Genomic DNA, 21,143 nt, shown 5'->3' on the forward strand with positions numbered 1-21,143 from the left:
TGTGACAAGAAGACAGACATACTTTCGCGTTTATAACTCTATCACTGAAGAATTGAGTATGGATCATCATGGATGTGTTTAATCCGAGTTTCTGGCACCTATTCTTCTCGCCGGGTCAGTAGGCCTACAACGAAACTGTTTTGATGCTCAAGCAATCGGACAAAAATGCTGCGTAGGTACTGCTCTAACAACGTCATTTCATAACAACATTGTTAGAGTAGGAGGCGGCACCTGCAGCTCTTCTGATGCTGCGAGTGTCCATGAGCGACGGAAGTTGCTTTCCATCAGGTGACCCGTTTGCTCGTTTGCCCCCTTATTTCATAAAAAAAATCATAAATAAAACAATTTTATTTTATTTTTAAGTGGCATCTCTACGGTAGCCCTAGCCTGTGTCCTAATGAGCAGTTAAGATTATCGTTTGGACTCGCTCAATCAGCGTCAGTGTGTCAGCTCGTAGTCACTCGCGGCCTCATCATGACTCCCCTATTGCTCCTCGGATGTTTCGGTGAATATGTTTTTTTTTTTAATATTTCGCAATATTAGCAAAAAATGTTTGGCACAAAGCGTAAGGTGAGTTACAAACTATTCTTATAACTTATAAGTTATTCACATACTAATAGGTCACAACTTTATAATATTATTATTACATACTAGCTGTCCCGGCAAACGTTTTTTTTACCATATAAATTATTTCGGCCGTATTATTTATTGAAGTGACTAAATAAGTACGTCACCATGGCAACGTCCATCGCTATCCCGTCGCACAAACAATGGTCGCCGTCGGTCTCGAGTTGTAAAAATTTACTTTTATTTATTCAACAAATGCACTTATCAATATAAAAAGTACCCAGTAGCCGATTCTCAGACCCACTGAATATGCATATAAAATTTGGTTAAAATAAGTAAAGCCGTTTCGGAGGAGTACGCGGCCTAACATTGTGACACGAGAATTTTATATATAAGAAAGAAAGATTATCAAATGATAAAGTGTGGTGACTATAAAGACTATAGCAGATAGCTCCGTGGCTTGGATCATTGTCAAATTAAAGTAAAGGCAATGATATTCTACAACATATAGATCAGGGCCTGTAGACAAGTGGCAAAGCGCTAACGCTAACGCTAACGCTAGCGCTACAAAATGTATGCGATTTGACATTAGTCATCGCTTCGCTAGCGAATACTAATGTCAAATCCATACATTTTCTAGCGCTAGCGTTAGCGTTACGTTCATTGAGTTTTTCATATAATATCATTGAGTAAAGATATACACTACATTTTTTTTTTATTAAATAAGGGGGCAAACGAGCAAACGGGTCACCTGATGGTAAGCAACTACCGTCGCCCATGGACACTCGCAACATCAGAAGAGCTGCAGGTGCGTTGCCGGCCTTTTAAGAGGGAATACGTTCTTTTCTTGAAGGTTTGCAGGTCGTATCGGTCCGGAAATACTGCTGGTGACAGTTCATTCCAGAGTTTTACAGTGCGCGGCAGAAAGTTACGCGAAAAACGCACTGTGGAAGACTGCCACTCATCAAGGTGATGAGGATGGTATGTTTTTCGCGTGGGACGATAGCGAAAAGTTGCAGGTGGTATGATTCCGAACAATTCCTCAGAGCACTCCCCGTGATACAACCGATAGAGGATGCAGAGTGAAGCTACATCTCGGCTTAATTCCAGGGGGTCCAAGCTGTTTGAAACACTATGGCAGTCAACAATTCGAGCAGCCCTTCGTTGGATACGATCCAGAGGGAGCAGTTGGTATTTTGGCGACCCTGCCCAGAGATGAGAACAATATTCCATATGAAGCCGAACCTGCGCCTTGTAGAGTTGTAGGCGTTGGTCCGGACTGAAGTACTGTCTCGCTCTGTTAAGTACACCAAGCTTCTTCGAGGCTAATTTGGCCTTACCCTCAAGATGATATCGGAACTGGACTTCGCTCGATATGTTGACGCCAAGTATCTCAATGCTAGGGGAGATGGTTAAAGATGTGTCCTCGAAACGACGATAAACGACCATTGGTGACTTTTTAGTGGTGAACGCGCAGACTTGTGTCTTGGTGGGGTTGAATTGGACTAAGTTACGTCTACCCCATTCAGAGACCTTCTCCAATGAATTCTCCACCTTAGACACAAGTTCGTTTCGACTCTCAGTGACATTTTGCCGAGAAATATTAGGGGAGCCGGTATATACAGCATCACCTGTACTATCATCCGCATAGCAATGAATGCCGTTGGTTTGTAACATGTCATTGATATGCAGTATGAATAGAGTAGGCGATAGCACACAGCCCTGAGGGACACCAGCATTAACAGACTGAGTTTCCGAGCATTCGCCGTCAACTACGACCTTTATGCTTCTAGTGACCCACTTACATAATTTCTCGAGCAGCCCGTATGATGGAAGCTTTGATAGCAGCGCTTTATGCCAAACCCGATCAAAGGCCTTCGCAATGTCCAAACTAACAGCCAATGCCTCTCCCTTCGACTCAATTGCCTGAGCCCAACGATGAGTCAGGTATGCCAAGAGATCACCAGCCGAGCGACCCAAGCCGGCCGGACTTGGCCGTCCAAGTATCGAAGAAGCTGGCTATTGATAATGGATTCCATTATCTTCGAGAAGAGAGAGGTTATAGCGATTGGTCTGTAGTTGGAAGGATTTGAGCGGTCACCTTTTTTGGGGATCGGGTGCACCAAGGCTGTCTTCCAGGAAGCCGGGACGATGCCTTTGGAATAGGAGAGCCGAAAAAGACGCGTCAAGACCGGAGCCAACTCTGGAGCACACTTTTTCAACACAATAGGCGGGATTCCGTCAGGTCCACTCGACTTTTGGATACCAAGGGAACAGAGGGCTTTTCGCACTGAGCGCTGATGAAACCGAATATCCGACATGATGCTCGTGCATCGCGGTATGGTCGGCGGTTTCTGCCCCCCCCCCCCCCCCCCCCCCTCATCAAAGCAAGGCAAAGAGCTTGCCCAGAAGATCGGCTTTGTCCTTTGCGTCGTGGGCCAACAATCCATTTCCTACGTGTAGGGATGGTAGGGTTGGCTTGCAGAAATTTCATTCGATAGCTTTGGCCAGAGACCAGAATGCACGGGTTCCCGAGGGGAGGCACTCAAGTCTCTTGCCAATTCAATTGACGTGCTGTTGCTTTGCCCGAGTAATCTCTTTCTTGAGGGACCTAGAGGCAAGGTTGTACTCCTTTTTATATGTGCTGGTATTTAAATCCCGAGCAGACACTGCGTTGGCCCAGGATTGGTAAGCCTCCTGCTTCCGGCGAGAAGCTTTTTTGGGAGATGAACCAAACCAGGGACGAAATCTGCCGCCAGTTGGCACTACAGAGGTCGGAATGAAAAGTTCCATCCCCTGCATCACCACATCGGCAACAGAGTTGGCAGTGTTGTCGGGATCATCCGGCGAGAAGCACACGTGCCCCCAAGGATAGGATGCAAAAAACGACCGCATCCCATCCCAGTCTGCTGACTTGTAGTGCCATACACGGCGGTATTTAACAGCGCGCTGTCTTAACACCGTCGTAAGTGGCACAGAACTCCTAACAAGGCAATGATCCGATGAACCAAGTGGTGAGGTTACGGATATTTGGTAGCCGTCAGGATTTGAAGTCAGTAGGAGGTCCAACAAGGAAGGATTCTGACCATCCACATCTGGGATTCGCGTAGGCGTAGTAACCAGTTGTGTCAAGTCGTTCGCAAGGGCAAAGTTGCAGACAGATCTCCCCGCATGATCAGTTTTACTGGAATTGAGCCAGTCGGCGTGGTGGGCATTAAAGTCGCCAAGTATTATGATCTCTGCGGATGGGATCTGCTGCTGCACAAAATCTGAAGCAGCTTGCAGGTGCTCCAAGAGTCCGTCCGTCTCGGGGTCACCACTATGGGACCTATATAGGCACGCATAGACGCGAGGGTGGTCGTCGCAATCTATGCGGAGCCATAAGTTGATTGGTCCGTGACCTCAAGATTGCTGAGGCGGCGAGAGCTGATATCATCTCTGATATACACACACACTCCAGCTTTGGGTAGAAAGGAGTGCTCGAGGTAATACCCTGGGTGGGAAAGGTATGATGTGTCACTCGGAGATGATATCTGCGTCTCGGTTAAAAAGAGCAAAGCCGGCTTTGCCGTCTCAAGGTGGTAATGGACAGCATTAAGGTTGGAGTGTAATCCCCTGATATTACAAAAGTCCATGTTTAATATCGAGGGGGGTGCCTTTGTGTGTTTGCTCTTGCCCCGAGCAGATTGAAGCGCAGTTTTGCCCTCCCCAGAATACGAGGGGCAGCCTGGACGTCCACGTTCAGTTCCAGGAGTTTCTGAGCCTGGACGTCCAGAGAGGGATTCTCCAACGCAGTTGGTACCCTCCTTGGGTAACAAATTGTTTTTCAACTGCGGCATTTCTAGGGGGGTAGGGGATTGGGCCTCCGGTAAACTCACTCACTCGGCGAAACACAGCGCAAGCGCTGTTTCACGCCGGTTTTCTGTGAGGCCGTGGTATTTCTCCGTTCGAGCCGGCCCATTCGTGCCGAAGCATGGCTCTCCCACGGGCAGACATTTTCCTCATTTCCTTACAATCAATCCGTATAGTACGAACAGTGCCTAATTTGTTATCTTTAAAAGATTCTTTAGAACGTACTTCATGTTATCAAATTAAACATCCACTTTTTTTCTTTCTGTCAGAGATAAGTGGATTTTCCGGTAGGTATATTATGTTCTTTGTGCCAACTTGTAGTTATAATATGTACAATTTCATGCTGTTTTTAATAATAGTAAACTTAAATTAGAGCGATTAAACTCTAGTCTGTAGACTCTATACCTGAAAATGTCCTGAAATTGTTAACTTAATCAACTCTTTACTTAACAGCATTACTCGCTCCCGCTAAAGGCGGTGTACCGAATTGCTACGATTTCGCAGCCAACGTGACGTTCGACGAAACCCAGCCCCTGGGCATCTGGCACCTCATACACTTCAGGAACAATAAGCTCAACGGGACAGGCAACCCACACTGCTTGGAGTTCTCGGCAGTTGATGAAGAGGTAAATACAAGATCCATATTTCCATACTAATATTATAAATGCGAAAGTGTATCTGTCTGTAAGTGCCTGTCTAGATGAGGCGTTTTACCATCCATCCGTCCATACGCGCGTTTAAATTTCTATTGTATCCAGATACCGCGTTTTACGCGCGGTTTTACGCTGCAAACATGGACTCAAAGTTATCACGCTCCAATCAAATGGGTACGGCCATTTGCAACGGACTCACGCGTAGTTCTGTTCTGGACGCTGCAATGGCACCCAAGACCCAAGTATCTCGATTCTCGACTCGCGCGTCGCTCGCGCGTTTTACGGCCAGTCGAGAGTCCCGCTCATTGCAAGCGTTTTACGCGCGAGTTAGGAAACGCGCGTACGCATCTGGACGCGATTATATAATATATAGCTCTAGTATCTCGGGTGTATACGCGCGCCTAAAACGCGTAAAACGCCTCATCTGGACAGGCTTTTACCTGTTCACGCCCAAAACCGATTTTGCTGAAATTTAGTATGGAGATACTTTGTGCCCGGGAAAGGACATAGGATACTTTTTATTCCGGAAAAAATTAGGGTTCCGTTCCCGCGAAATTAACTAATTTTGGCGGAACGAAGTTGCGGGCATTATCTAGTAGAAACATATTACATCTTATTGGAGTCATATCTATCGCTGGAAATCGGAATAGCAAGCTCCTTGCAAATTAAACCAGGTTTTTTTTTCTTTTAGTCAATTTTAGTACTTAGCTTATCTACAGTGATTGAAATAATTAACAGTTATTATTTAAACAATGATGTTGCGAGTGAATTGTGATGAAACAAATAATAATGCTTAAGATTAGCGTGTCGTCTGCGAATGTGCTGGCTCTATAATATTGTGGTATGTGCTATTAACAGTGTTTAGCTTTTTATAATGTTTATTAGTCCATTGTCTGTTATAGATTCCATTAATCCCATTAGATAGGTACAATTAATTCATAACTTTTTCTTGACTATTTATAAACATGCACAATGTAAACACAATATTTACTCGTACAGCCTCAGTTGTTAGGGACTGTACATTTGAAAACGTAAGAGGATTCCCAGGCCTTCAAATGGAGGATGCATAAATATGCAAACGTGGGAGAGCTATGCTTCGGCACGAATGGGCCGGCTCGACCGGATAATTACCACGTTCTCACAGAAAACCGGCGTGAAACAGCGCTTGCGCTGTGTTTCGCCGAGTGAGTGAGTTTACCGGAGGCCCAATCCCCTACCCTATTCCCTTTCCTACCCTCCCCTATTCCCTTCCCTTCCCTACCCTCCCCTATTACCCTATTCCCTCTTAAAAGGCCGGCAACGCACATGCAGCTCTTCTGATGCTGCGAGTGTCCATGGGCGACGGAAGTTGCTTTCCATCAGGTGACCCGTTTGCTCGTTTGCCCCCTTAGTTCATAAAAAAAAAAAAAAAAAAACGTAGGTAAGTTTTCTTACGTCCATCAAGTAAGCTGCGCGATCCCTTGAACACGTTACACGTCTTCGTATCTCATTTTTTTTGGATTTGATCATTTGAGGACAGGCCATAAATTTCTGGCTGCGACTGCACTTTTTTTAGATTGGAGATTAGGATCTATTATTTTTATACTTTGCGCCTGCATAAGCTAAAACGCACAGCTATAACTAACAACAGCCACAAAATCGAACTCTGTTTTATTTAAGAAACATGTTCCTACATAACAATAGGGCGGCATTTTCCTATAGCTATAAAGTTTAAAAGAACTAACCTCCGTACTCAGAGACATTTAAATGAAATTAACCTTCAATTTAATAAAGAGTTTGACAGATAATGTATGGGGCTCATGTCAAAAATTTGAATTAATTACATTTAAGTAATTAATTTTCCACTCTGAGTGCGGCAGTAAGAGATTTTTTTTTCTTGTTCAGGACCAAGACATCCTCAGAGACAGCGTAGGGAAGTTCGTAGACGGGGTGGAGTGGAGCAGCATCAGTCTGAAGATGACCATCCCCTGCCAGGATCTGCCTCACAAGAAGAAGAGACACTACTACTTGGAGAGAATACGAGGAGTCGGCGCGTATAGGACAATACTGTTCCCATCTTCTAGTAAGTGTTTATAATATTACTAGATGACGCCTGCAACTTTGTTGCGCCAAAACTGGTTTATCGCGCGGGATTGTCCGGGATAAAAAGTATCATATGTCCTTACTCCTTTCCCGGGACTCAAAGTATCTACATACCAAAATTCAGCAACATCGGTTCAGCGGTTTGGGCGTGAAGGGGTAACAGACATACGGACAGACAGACAAACAGATAGACAGACTCACTATCGCATTTATAATATTATAGTATGGTTCTGTTTTATTGTAACATTTCCTAATTTTTTATTTATCGCGCCGAAATGTTTTCTAAGTAATTGTTTCTAACTATATTATACTTCTCTAAAGGCTTTACTACAGTTTACACATAAGAATTCATAGGTAAGTTCTCGTCACGAGGTTCATACTCGAAATACTTAGTAGTATTTCGAGTATGAACCTCGGTTTATATCAACTTTGTTCAGGGATCGCCAACACATCGCGTCTGAGCCGCTACGACCTGCGGCTAAAGCTGGTGCAGGACAGGTACCTGGTGATGATGGACTGCCACGACAAGTACATCTTCGTGTTCAGCAAGCGCTTCCCCACCGGCACCGACACCGAGAAACAACTGGCGCAAATGGTTGAGGACTACTGGGCGTTGTGACAGTTTCAATATGGTGGCAAATATTCCAAATTCGAATGGTTTTGAATAAATTCTGATAAGCGAACAATATGACGTTCGAGGAAAAATCATTTTAGTGGAAATTGTAAGTTTCTTACATAAAAAAATTGACGTTCGTGGTATACTTATGAAAAGCATAGATGTAGAGTAGACTGCTCTACATCCATCAAAGCAGTTGTTTAACTTCTCGAAAGCTGCTGAAAATGCTACAACAGGAATAACACCAGCAGGGGTATTTATACACTCATTAATTTCTCATTTATCAGCACAAGTGCTGGAATTATCAGGCCATGATTTTATTGCCCCAAATGCCTCTAATACACGGCCTAATTGAAAAAGTTTTCGATCGAAAGTCACCAAATAGCCGAAAATTACCGGGAGATGGATATCACTCGGCCGTTGGCAATCTAAACTTTTAATTCGGAGTTTCTCTAATTGTATAGAATTTGACGTAATGACATTCCCGAATCGAGGCAATTTTACATACAATGTGAACACTTTGTATGGATTTAATGCGTGCTATATTTATTCGAAATCGACCAGTAATCGGCGCGCAATTAGTGACAATGTTATCGATTATGCCTCGTGAAATCATCAATTGCAGACTTCAAACAATAAAATCGCTAGTGGTTAAAACTCGAGAATCGTTTTAACTTTTTGTAAAGTGCAACACTTTCCCAGCCCCACTGGAGGGTACTCAGGCTACTGCGTTTAGACAAATGAACAGCGCAGCGCCCTCGCTGGCACACGCCATACATGGCCACGATGTAACAAATACTAGAAGCGATATTAACATTAAAAATAATATAAATTTGTGACGTATCTTCTAGTAACAAAAGCTTTTTTTTCGTGAAAATTCGAAATTGTGTCCTCGAATTTGCCTTGTAAACAGTTTAATAATCGCCAAAAAACCTGTTGGTGTGGGTATGAAAAGCATGTGATTACTTCTTAAATGGTAAACGCATTATAAAGAGACGTAAATTACAAGTATTTACCCTACTTACAGCCAATTAATATTGCATGATTGTGAAACAATGTAATGTGATAGTTACGTTATGCGTCGTCTGGTTACGTATCACCTTTACTTTTCATTATACCCATAGCAACATGTTGTCTCGGATTTAATTACATTTTTTTCTAATGAAAATATAATACCTAGAATATAGCGCTTGCACTTTATAGAAGGTAATTGTAGTAAATAATATACAGCATGACTGGTGAGACATGTTCAATACTCGAGGACATCACGTCCTTGGCTACTTAAATTATATTACTTAGTTAAAAAAATAATAATACTTACTTATAAAAAAATAATATCAATTGATCATTGAGTAAATGTAACTTAAAGTTAAATAATTATTTACCCAACGCATGCCGCCGCGCCGCGCCGGCCGTATAGTATTCACTAAGTGTTCATGATTCATTTATTTAAAGGGAAATTTGGTAAAAAATTAAGTACCTAATTTATTACATAATTATAATGAGAATCGACCAGTCATGCTGTATAATATACAGACAAAATTCTTTAACAAGGAAACTGGATGCTTCTTATATTATTTTTTAATTATTATTTTCTTTTACATGTCAATTAAGTAAACGTTTTAACCGACTTAAAAAAAAGAAGTTATCAATTCGACGCGTATGTATGTAATATTCCCAGAACTGCCCAGTTTTCGTATAATTATGATAGTCTATATCAGCATCTGAGCAAATGTGCCAATTTTCAAAAGCGTATGTATGTATGTATGTATGTTTTATGTTTGTGTTCGCATATATCCGGAACTACAAGTCCGATTTAATTAATTCTTTTTTTTTTGTTGTACTAGGTATTGTTCAACTCAGGGAATAGTGCAAGTTTCACCAAAATCGGTGTAGTAGTTTTTGAGATACGGAATTTTAATTCTCAATTACGTACAATTTTGAAGTCGGTTTTATCTTTTTAAAATACATACTATTATTACTGCTACGAGCTAAGCGCCAATTTTACATACCATGAACCATCTTAGCTCTATACAACTATTAAATAGGTAAGTAACCCTTAAATAATTAATCAAACATTTTGAAATCAATACAAGCGAGTAAAATCAATTTTATCTTATCTAAAAAGTAATTACAATATCGATGTAACACAAAAGTTACGTACAATGGAACTAGAAGGATACAATAAATCAATTGAAGTGGGTGGTTGACTTTTCACTCAAATGTGTGGTTAATTGTAACCGAAATGACTGTTGATCGAGCCACACTTAATTTGAGTGGTGCCGTGGGGCTATGGGGCTGTGGGGCCGTGGGGCTGGGGCTGGGGATAGGGTGGCGTAATGGTTCAGTCGCTTTTATGATTATTTGATATTTGTATTTATCTTGTACGCCGGAAGTTGCAGCAATTGAATTCTGATTTCGTTTATGGTCACCTGTCCTAAACTCATGGTGGATTTTTGTTGTGGGTGGATTTTTGGTACTTTTGCATTTTTTCTTCGTTTCAATCCAATTGAATTTCAATATACTTACCTTAATAAATGGTAAACGCTAACTTTAGCATATTATATAGTTATTATGTATTATACAGGGTGTAATAAAATCTTCCAGCCGAATTTTGATATATTGATCCTTGTTAAAAATAAAAATACACGTATTTTTTCTTTTATAATCACTCAGTACTAAAATGTTGAGAAATAGCTTCCGAAAGTTTTTTTTGATGATGTTATTATTATTAAAGTATACTTATTAACGAACAATGTACGAGATTACTCGTAATTACGTAGCCGCTAATTGTTGGGGAATAGTGGGGAGAAGTGGGGAGGGAGCGGGGAGGAAGGAGGGTGACTTGTGACGTGTGGGAACCCGCGTATTGCCAATTAAATTAGACAACTGTTTCATTATATCGACCTACAGATTTCCGCTGTACGCACAGGGCTGACACCTCTGGAGGACTATTTGTTTTAAATACCCCGTGTTCATTTTTCTGACTCAAAATTGTATGGCCAGAGCCTCTAGCCAACACGTGTTCTTTTTCGCTTCTATATAGAATCGCCAATCAAAATGTATGGAACTAACATGACTATGTGACGAATATCGACTTCATATTATCGAACTCTTGAGTTAATTCCATACATTTCGGCATTTCTATTTCTAAATAGAAGCGATAAAGAAAAAGTGTTAGCTCGAGTATAACCATGTATGGATATGAAAGATTTAATCAGCTGCAAAAGATGAATAGAAAAATTATAATAATTGTGATTATTCTCCTGCCAAAGAGCTTTGTGTTTTTAACAAATGGAAACCAAAATATTGACTTTAAGAAATTTTTTATCTAAAGTAAATTCCGGAAAAACCAGGAGCTTGAAAGGGCTATTTGAGTGATTGAAGAGTTAAATCTTGAATGGACCTCATTTTAAAAGAGGTCAAATGATTAGTATGTGACCACACAACTTTTTGAATTGAATATAATATACTAGTGTGCATACAGCATACTATCTATATCTATTCTATTCTATCTATCTATACTTACTTATAATAAAATCGTAGAGGTAAAATTTTTGTACATTGAAAATAAACTTGAAAAAACGAGTCAGGGGCATGTAAGAAGAGTAATAGAACACATTTTAACTGTTTTGGAAATTTTTGTTTGTCTGTTTGTCTGTATGTCTGATTGTCTGTTTGTACAGGCTAATCTCTGAATCCGCTGGACCGATTTCAATGAAATTTGGCATGATGATACCTTACATCACTGGTCAACATCTTAGATAATTTTTAACCGACTTTCAAAAAAGGAGGAGTTAATGTTTACTTTGCTGTTTGTGGTCAGATTTTCAAAATTCTTTTTTTGTTGTATAGATTGCCCGAATTTGATACCATGTTTACAATAAAATCGGCCAAGTGCGAGTCGGGCTCGCGCACGAAGGGTTCCGTACCGTAATAACCGTTATAGAGAAAAAATAGGCCAAATGTTGTGTTTTTATATGGGAGCCCCCCTTAAATTTTAATTATATTCTAATTTTATTATTAATGATTAAAGTACACAATATATAATTAAGAATTCTGTGAAAATTTCAACTGCCTGCCTGTTGTCATTATTAATATCAAGCGAAAAAGGCCAAAAAAATCATGTTTGTTGTATGGGAGCCCCCCTTAAATATTTATTTTATTTTATTTTCAGTATTTTTTGTTATAGCGGCAATAGATAAGTATACACAATCTGTAAAAATTTCAGAACTCTAGCTGTAACGGTTCTTGAGATACAGCCTGGAGTTAGACAACGGAGTCTTAGTAATAGGGTCCCATTTTTACCCTTTGGGTACGGAACCCTAAAAATAGTGACTTGATAAGTAATGGAATTGAAGGAACTCCTCGAAATTAACAACGACAACCAAAGTGATTACCAATTCTAGCAAAGGTCGATCTTTAAAACTTTTCCTAATATTCGTAAACGATTATCCAAACCCTGGATGGATAATGGATATTGACCACTGCGTATCTCAAGTCGTTACCGGCCATGGAAATTTTAAAGTCAAACTTTACGAATCTAAGTCACTATAGCATCAGGCGAGCACATAAGTAGAAATGGTAGAATATGTACGACCGAAGGCAATATGTTTGAATAAACCTCTCATCATGTTCTCTGGGAGAACTACAATGCTAGACAAACTACAGTGTAAGTAAATCTGATGTCGCATACTACGGTGATCGTGGACACCGCTATAGAAACTTAATCCGTGCCTTCAAGCGATTTTGTCACAATTATTATTGGCAACAGTCCACAACAAATTCCAATATTAATTTAGCTATACCTACTGTGGCCCCCATCCCCTGTCCACGCCAAGCGGTCTTCAAAGAAAGGATTTTTCAAAACGATAAGTATCTGTGGTTCAAGTTTCCTGGGTCTTTGATGTAAATTAACAATTTCGTATGTAATATAAATCCAACTAAAATAGTCGTAGATGGATGTTCAATTTTCTAAATCTCGATTTTAATAACATACATCCACGCGGACGAAGTTGCGGGCAACAGCTAGTCGCTATTAAAAGCGGTGCTACCGCCGATAGAGGTTACCTACAATCCACATAGTTACGACTTTATTTTGATATTCTTAAGAATGTCGAATAAAACAATACGGTCTGGATACGCCCATGCAATTAATAATAATTAACGGAAGGCAACATTTTCGCGCATACAATACACTCATAGTCCACAAAATATGTGCATTAACGACTTTACAGTTAAGTATGAGTGTTTTGTATGGAAACCTGGCCTTCCCATGTCTCCATATTACGTCTTATTAGAACTAGATGACGCCGGCATCTCTGTTATGACAAAATTCGTGTATCGCGCCGGAACCGTACATTTTTTCGGGGTTAAAACTATCCTATGTCCTTTCCCGGGACTCAAAGTATCTCCATAAACAGCAAAATCAGTTCAGCGGGTTGGGCGTGTAGAAATAACCGACAGACAGACAGACAGACACACATTCGCATTCATAAAATTTGTATGGATATTCTAACATTCAAATAATAACGTCTGTAGCTTACTGCGAGTCGACAGCCCTAGTCCCTACACACAACTAGTAGCACTTACTACTTGTAATAACTAATTAGTGATTTATATAACGACGGCAACAGTTCTGTTGTAATTAGATTTTTTCATAAAATTGGAAGTTAATAATTACATAATGAGCGACTACGTACTACACTTATCATTCTTTAACACATTTAAGGCGGATTAAGAACTTTTTCAAATTAATTCATTTATAGGTAGATATATGTTACTGTTTTGCGGTAAAAACGCGAAATTATGTGGGTTTAAGAGTACAATTTTATTTAGGTTTTAGGCAACTTACAAAATATTAGAAAAAGCTTATAAAGTTATATTTTCCGTTTTCGTAATAACAATTTTCCATATTTTTGACCCCGTGTCATTCTTATGTAAAGTTATTGTGAAATAAATTATATTCAAAAAACTTTTTGAAAAAATGCTTTTATTTTAAAAACACTCTTAAAAGACAAAAATAAATTTCTCCTTGAAATGTATATTAAGGTATAACCTCAATATACTGTACAATTTGCATGATAAGAAAAGCTAAAACCAGACTGGATTTGACTTGACATAACATGACATGACACGATACGACACGATACATGACACGACACGACACGACACGACACGACACGACACGACACGACACGACACGACACGACACGACACGACACGACACGACACGGCACGGCACGACACGACACGACACGACACGACACGATACAACACGACACGACATGATACGAGTATACGACACGACACGTCACGGCAAATTACGACACGACACGACACGTCACGTTACGTTACCCCACGTCACGTCACGACACGACACGACGCGACACGACACGACACGACACGACACGACACGACACGACACGACACGACACGACACGACACGACACGACACGACACGACACGACACGACACGACACGACACGACACGACACGACACAACGACGCTCAATGAGCCCTTTTATTTGATACCCATATTATTGCAGAAGTGCTTTAAAAATATATATTCCCCTATCTTGATGAGCGTCCATTTTGTATGTAGAATGACATTACATTCGTTTCCGAGTTACTCTCAATGAAGCCCTTCATTTGATACTCATATTGCAGAAGTGCATTAAAAGTAACTATGTATTCCTGTGTCTTGGATGAGCCGCCATATTGGATGTAGAATGACAGTACATTCGTTTTCATGATACTCTCAATGAGCTCTTTCATTTGATACCCATATTGCAGTAGTGCATTAAATATAACTATTCCCCTATCTTGGATGCGCCGCCATTTTGGATGTAGAATGACATTACATTCGTTTTCGAGTTACTCTCAAAAAGCACTTTTATTTAATATCCATATTGTAGGACTGCATTTTCATAACTATTTCGCCATCATGGATGGTCGGCCATATTGGATTTAGAGTGATGTCACATACCACATCGTGCATGGTCATCCAAACTAAACGTGTATGCAAAATTTCAGCTCAATCGGTTAAATATATCTACCTACTTCAAAATTGAGTTCCAAAATTCCATCGTAACATACATACTTACATACATACAGAGCAAGTTAAATAAAAGCTTTTAAAAATTCGCTCTAAGGGGTTATCAAGAATTTGCTCTTATAAAGATTTGCTTTAATGCTTTTCTGTCCGATGTTTCAAAATGTAAGCAGCAAATCAATGTAATTTAAAAAGAACTCCTCCACAAGGCAGATTTCCCTCTACATTGCAGCTCTACAATTGAAGAAATAGCCCGGTATGGTACAGTTCGACTGATTACAGCATAAGTCGAAACAGTCCGGAAGCTCATAACTAATACTACACAGTACTGTGTTCACGATAAGGGGACTGGCCAATGATTAATGTTAAAATTGCACCTATTAACTGTACTTTCCCTAAACTGGGAAACGTATCGTTAGGACCTATGTAAAACCGTGCAAATTCCGACTGTAATGAACTATGACTGTGGGTAATGGTTTAAATTGCTCATGTGTTGTATGTGCACATTTTAATGGTAAGAATTGATTTGTACTAGGTATTTATTATGTTGTATTTATAATTTAATGTATAGATAAAGGTTTTGCCAGTACCAAGAAATAAATTGATAGACTAGTAACTCGATTAATATACCCTACAAAATCAACTTCGTATTTCGTCATAATATATGGCAGCAAACAAAGAAATACAAAAAAGCGCACTGCGATCTATATGGCGCCGCGTCAACGGCTTCTTAAGGCCATCCCCTGAGCAAACGACCTTGACCATACATTTACCGCGTTGCCAAGATCGCACCAAAATCCTATTTTTTTTTTACTTATCTTAGTTCAAAATTGACCTAAAATAATTCAAACGGCAAATATGTACTTTATATAATGAAATAAAACGTTTCAAATGTTTCAAATAAACGTAATTTGTAAATACTAGCGAGATGCTAAATGTATGCTTGAATTTAAATAAATTGGTTTTACTTTGGAAGCTGGTGTCATGAGTAGGTATAATAAACAAAAATAGGAAATTAATAACAGATAAAGGAATGTTCATATGCTGAAGATTACTGCTGTATTTTTATTATAACTTTGTTAGGTACTTTCAAATTTTGAGTTAATAATACTCTAAAAATGGTAAATTACAGCATCTCCGTAGGGGGAGCGCCTTAAATCTTAACAGCTAGTGGAAATGAAATTTGTATTTTAGATTTTCTTTTCGGGTTCTTAATCATATTTAGTTATTTTAGCCACTTCGTCAATCCTTTATGCACACCTCTGGAACCTGTTGTGTGCAATTACTGGAGGCATAATTAACTCAAGATATTTTCTAATGGCCGCCCTCTGCCCGCACATTATCCATCATACCGATCGCGGGTCAAATGCCACTTTATGTCGTTGGTAATGGATGTTATTAAAACACAGTAGCATATAATTGTACCGCCGAGACTAAGTGTGATCTATAATAACATGTTTACCAATGCAGGCTAAAGAGTAAAGTCTTCCTGGGTAATATAACCCTTGAACGAGGAACTAATGCGCACGGAAGTTATTAAAATATAGTTCGGATAGTGGTGTTAGAACTTACAAGTGTTTGAGTTTGGTGCATAACGGGTATTTAATATCTATCAATTATGAATAGCGATTCCTAATGTTTACGATGGTTTTAACGGGTACTACGTCCCAACAAAACAACTGCATAAATGTCATTAAAATAAACTCCGAACGAAAATAACAGCCTCAGACTTGAGTCAAGCGCTAAGCTTAATAGCGTTATAAAAGCAATATCCTCGCTTAATACGACCATTAAAACTGTAGTAGCAATCATTTTTTGTGACCGCCGCTTCATTACACGCCGACCACGGATCCGAATAACAAAAACAATGTCCATTATTACAATTTAATGAAGAGAGAAAGCCATTAGAAGTGCGACTTGATTAAATCGTCGGTCGAGTTGTCCGCTCGCGGCGCCCTCTAGCGGCGTAATGGGGGGAAAAGTTGTAAGCGCCAGGTAAAGTAAGGTAAAAAGGTTTATTGTGTCATATCAAATGAATCTATGATATATCCTAGCAAAAATGTTTAGACAAGACAACTGTTAAAAAGTTTAGCATTAGATTGTTGCGCGTTTGAGTTCAAAATTGGTCTTAAGCACACTATAAAAAACAAATTCACTATAAATCGTATCTATACTGTAACTATAATTTCAATCTTTAATTATCTACCTATGAATACCATACCATAGACTGCAACACATGCTAACAAATCCCCAGTCCCTCCAGTCGAAAGCTTAAAGGCCTTAAATCTTAACTCAATATGGCGCTTACACCGTTCCATCCTCCCATCGATAGGTGTGATTCTATCAATCATTTCCCCTATCAAATTATTCAGTAATTCCCTCTCTGGCCGCTTCGGGCGCGACGGAAACTGCTCGCACTTAGTCTCGGTTTGTTACGCGATAGATAACTCTAATGCTATTACTGAAGAAAATTGGTGACGAAATTAGCTTTGTCATTGGTTATTACATTTCGAATTATGAAATTTGAGCTTCCGTTTCGAATGGAGTAGTTATCGTAAGTAGATAGTTTATACCGCCGTTAACGGTACCTAATATGGGCGTAATGTTTCATTTTGTACAGGAAGTGTTAGATGCAGTACAAATGAGATGATCACTTATGTTTAAAAAGTTGAACACTTACTTTGAATACGTAGACGGTAGAATAAATCTAAAGGTAAAATTGTAAACGTAGGTAAAATTTGCACCTAGACCTAATACCTAACCTATCTACCAAAATATAGAGAACATGACGCGCGGCTCGTTTTAGTATAGAAATTAGAAGTCGCGCGGCCGCCGCACTACTCGCGACTTAATGTGAAGGCAGCCTTAGTGACTTTCTAGGTTTCTAGTCTAGATTTTGTCAACATTAAACATATTAGGTATGTATTATATTTATCAATTTGAAATTAAGGTCGATTAGGTGGTTTTATTTGGAAGCACGTATTTTTTACTCACCATAAAATAAAATTATAAAACCTTTACCTAGTATAAATAAATTAAGGAAAAAATATACCTACCTACATACCTAAGTTAACCCAAACAAACAAAATCAGTATTTATTGGTGGTTAATTTGTGTAAAATGGATTCTTGTTTTCGGAAACGTTTCATATTGTTAAGTGCTCGGCCGTCATGCGATCTAACAATTAGCGGGGACCTTTCCCTTCGCCGGTTGTGTTCACGAAAAAATTAACTTCTGTCAACCCTAAAGTACCAAATTGCCGACCGGTGTGTGAACTACGCGTTACAGTCAACATAATTACGTAGAACAATGTGAATTATTCCCCGTGGGGTATAATATACCCCATGCGTTTGTCGTGCTCGATCTACACTAGAACGTTTTATCGGTATTTTTATTTTATGCAGTTAATGAAAACATTTTGCTTGCTATTGGGTACTGACTAGTGACTTCTAAGTAACAAACATAATATTTTGCCATTTTATTTCTGACCAAAGCTTCAACTCCTTCAGCCTAAAAGGGCTTAAATTGAACGTACGTAGTGGTGGCGCCTTCATTTAATAGGTCGCTTAGCAAAAATTAACAATCAGTCGGACACAATATTTTACCAAGATCTGTTGTAAAAGCTCCATCTCTATCCCTCCTAACCTCACCCAAAGTAATAGAAATCAAACTCTAGTACTAATAAAATAACTCCATTATGAATTACGATAATGACATTTGTTACAAGGATTTTTTCTTCGTTCGTTTTTATTGCGCAACTTTCGTCGTATAAGCAACCCTTTAAGAGGCCTCATAAAAATAAATTACGGGGTGATTCAGTTGATTCATGGACAGCGCGGGAAGTCGGAATAATAGAGGAGATATTTTATGTACATTTATTCAACTTGTATACATTGTAAAAACAGGTCGACGATTTATACATTTATATACACATATTAGGTACAAACGACCGACCGCGTCAACAACTAGCGGGGGAATGTGTATGTCTGGTCAAATTTATATACATATAAAACGCATGCGATGAGGTAAAATGTTTACTTAAAACTTAAAAATAGTATAACATAAAATTAAAACGATAACTAATAATTACAAATCCGAAAATGGCAAAATCAGTTCACGGATATTGAGTAAAAAAATGTTATCAACATTATTCTGTTGTTAATTGTCTGAATAAGAAATATTTTTGAACTTAGCAAGTAACGTTTAAACAAAGATACTGAGCGAACATTAGTTTTAGCTATAAATTAGTAAATAGTAAATACGAACACAACTAACACTCACTGTTGTTGACGAGGTAGGTTCAACTAAATGCAACGTAAGACTTCAACCTCAGACCGAATAAAAAATAAGGATAGAGTTCTGCGCATCACATACTGAGGCTGATAAAACTACGCCTCACTCGCCGTGTAGTTACACAACATCACGCACACACACGCAACAAAACTACGTTTATCACTTTGCAATCAAGCAGTTGCGTATGCGGTTTGTGTAGTGTGATATTTTGTTAAGTTTAGCTTAACCCAGGGGTTCCCAAACTGCGCGCCGCAGCGCTCTGGTGCGCCGTGGAAAGGCAAGAAGGGCGCCATGAGTAGATCCTTAATATTTTCCGAAACCACAAAAATTATAAAATTAAATTATAATATTAATTATGTAAAGCACCTAGATGATTAATATTTGTTTATTATTATTTACCTGCTTAACCTAACTATTTTCATTAAAGTATTTAATTTATGTATCTTTTTCTAATATTTATGTAGAGTAGGGCGCCGTGACAAAATATTTTACGTGTAACTGCGCCGCAGGCTGAAAAAGGTTGGGAACCCCTGGCTTAACTACTACAAAACCAGACCAACTTTTCACAGAGCTCTACGTTCACTTTATTTGTTCGGTCTAAAAATTTAACAGGGTTGGGGTGAAATATCAATTACTAATTAATAAAATCATTGATTAACATTAAATCAATAATATAATTTAGAGTAATTCTAATAATACACACTTATAGACCAAAACGACAGTCAGTCTCACAGGGAAAATAATTAGGACTTAATTAGAAATCACACCTAAATAACTTCAATTGGACATTTCCATGCAAAATTATATTAACAGGCCAAAAGGATAATAGCTTACCTGCAACTGTTTTTGCAAAGAAACAGGCAAATTTAATTGTAAATGAATACTTCACCTCAACCCCGTTAGTACATTATCTCAGGTGCTAGTGCATTATTCGATACAAATATAACAGCACCTTGTACTCCGTACGATAAACACTAAACATCAACACCTTTATAAGGCTCGCTGCGTACAATTTCGTTACATTCATTATTCTATTCGTTTTCCAACAATACTAAATAAGTTGCAATAAATTGACTAACTATACTCATTTATCACCTACTTAGTACATACAAAATACAGTTCATAATGTTGACATAAGAATTTTTTTCAATTAATTTTATTTAAATAATTTTAGTCTATTAGTCTCACATGTAGCGTGTAATAACGTAGAACCGAGATGTATAATTACTATACATCTATACAAAGCGCGGCTAATACCAATTCGTAATATTTACATGGCGACACGACCTCAAGATGGCGGCGGCGGGCGTTCAAAATGGCCGTCCGTTCTGCGGTCGGTTGGGCAGCGCCGGCGGCACGTTTGGCACGGGACGGCTGCACATAAAATATACATTAGTATTCGAATAGTTGACTACGAATATCTGGATGACTTTTTGTACAGGCGATTATAGGAAATACAACGATATAAATAACATAAAAAATAATGTTATTATTTTTTATTTTATTTATTCATTCGATTATTTTTTTAGTAGAATATAAACGCATTACGAAATTTCAGATGACGGGTGATGTATCTATAATGATTGTGTTGCAGACAGAAAAGTGAAAGCTGATATGTACACAACGTTAAGCTATATAAATACTTATATATACGTATAATTATATTAAATACTTGAGCATGCATTCCATCACAATTTTTCTAATATTTCTTGATTTCATACTCTTTACTTAAAACACGAATTTTCACATGTTTCTTTGAAAGAGAACTCTAAGGGTATATACAGACGAACTACAATCCAACCACAAATTGCAGTTCAAGTGCAGTTTGAATGCAGTTGACACGACTGCAATAGAACTGCAAACCATTATCAACTACATTCAAACTGCACTTGAACTGCAATTTGCGGTTGGATTGCAGTTGAAATGCCGTCCGTCTGTATAGACCCTAATATGTACAACCTAGGTAATCATGCCAATTTAGTTAAAGGTGAAATGTTTCTCATTTTGTACACAGAGTTTACACCTAT

At 38.9% G+C, this 21,143-nt stretch overlaps 2 protein-coding genes and 1 long non-coding RNA gene across 8 annotated transcripts in view; 2 read left to right on the forward strand and 1 right to left on the reverse strand.

Annotated features, from left to right (window-relative positions):
* Window positions 1-415: 415 nt before the first annotated feature.
* On the forward strand, window positions 416-8,934 carry LOC121729391. The gene is made up of 4 exons (XM_042117890.1): window positions 416-505; window positions 4,873-5,045; window positions 6,957-7,134; window positions 7,592-8,934. Exons 1-4 carry the CDS (start codon window positions 475-477, stop codon window positions 7,771-7,773), a joined length of 564 nt encoding a protein of 187 aa, XP_041973824.1. The 5' UTR covers window positions 416-474; the 3' UTR covers window positions 7,774-8,934.
* A 442-nt stretch (window positions 8,935-9,376) lies between these two features.
* LOC121729935 lies at window positions 9,377-19,153 on the forward strand. The gene is made up of 3 exons (XR_006036043.1): window positions 9,377-9,389; window positions 16,390-16,398; window positions 19,072-19,153. It is a non-coding gene; the product is annotated as an uncharacterized LOC121729935 (long non-coding RNA).
* Window positions 13,466-21,143, reverse strand: part of LOC121729934 (dynamin) — a 44,749-nt gene continuing 37,071 nt past the window's right edge. For 5 of the 6 annotated variants that reach the window (XM_042118657.1, XM_042118660.1, XM_042118663.1 and 2 more), the window contains one exon: window positions 19,595-20,490. In XM_042118657.1, coding sequence (XP_041974591.1) covers window positions 20,427-20,490 — 64 coding nt within the window. In that variant the 3' untranslated portion in view covers window positions 19,595-20,426. Of the gene's footprint in view, window positions 13,477-19,594; window positions 20,491-21,143 lie in introns of those variants that run through there. The other variant, XR_006036042.1, reaches the window with a different exon arrangement.

Source organism: Aricia agestis, chromosome 8 (assembly GCF_905147365.1).
Source record: "Aricia agestis chromosome 8, ilAriAges1.1, whole genome shotgun sequence".
Classification (NCBI taxonomy): domain Eukaryota; kingdom Metazoa; phylum Arthropoda; class Insecta; order Lepidoptera; family Lycaenidae; genus Aricia; species Aricia agestis.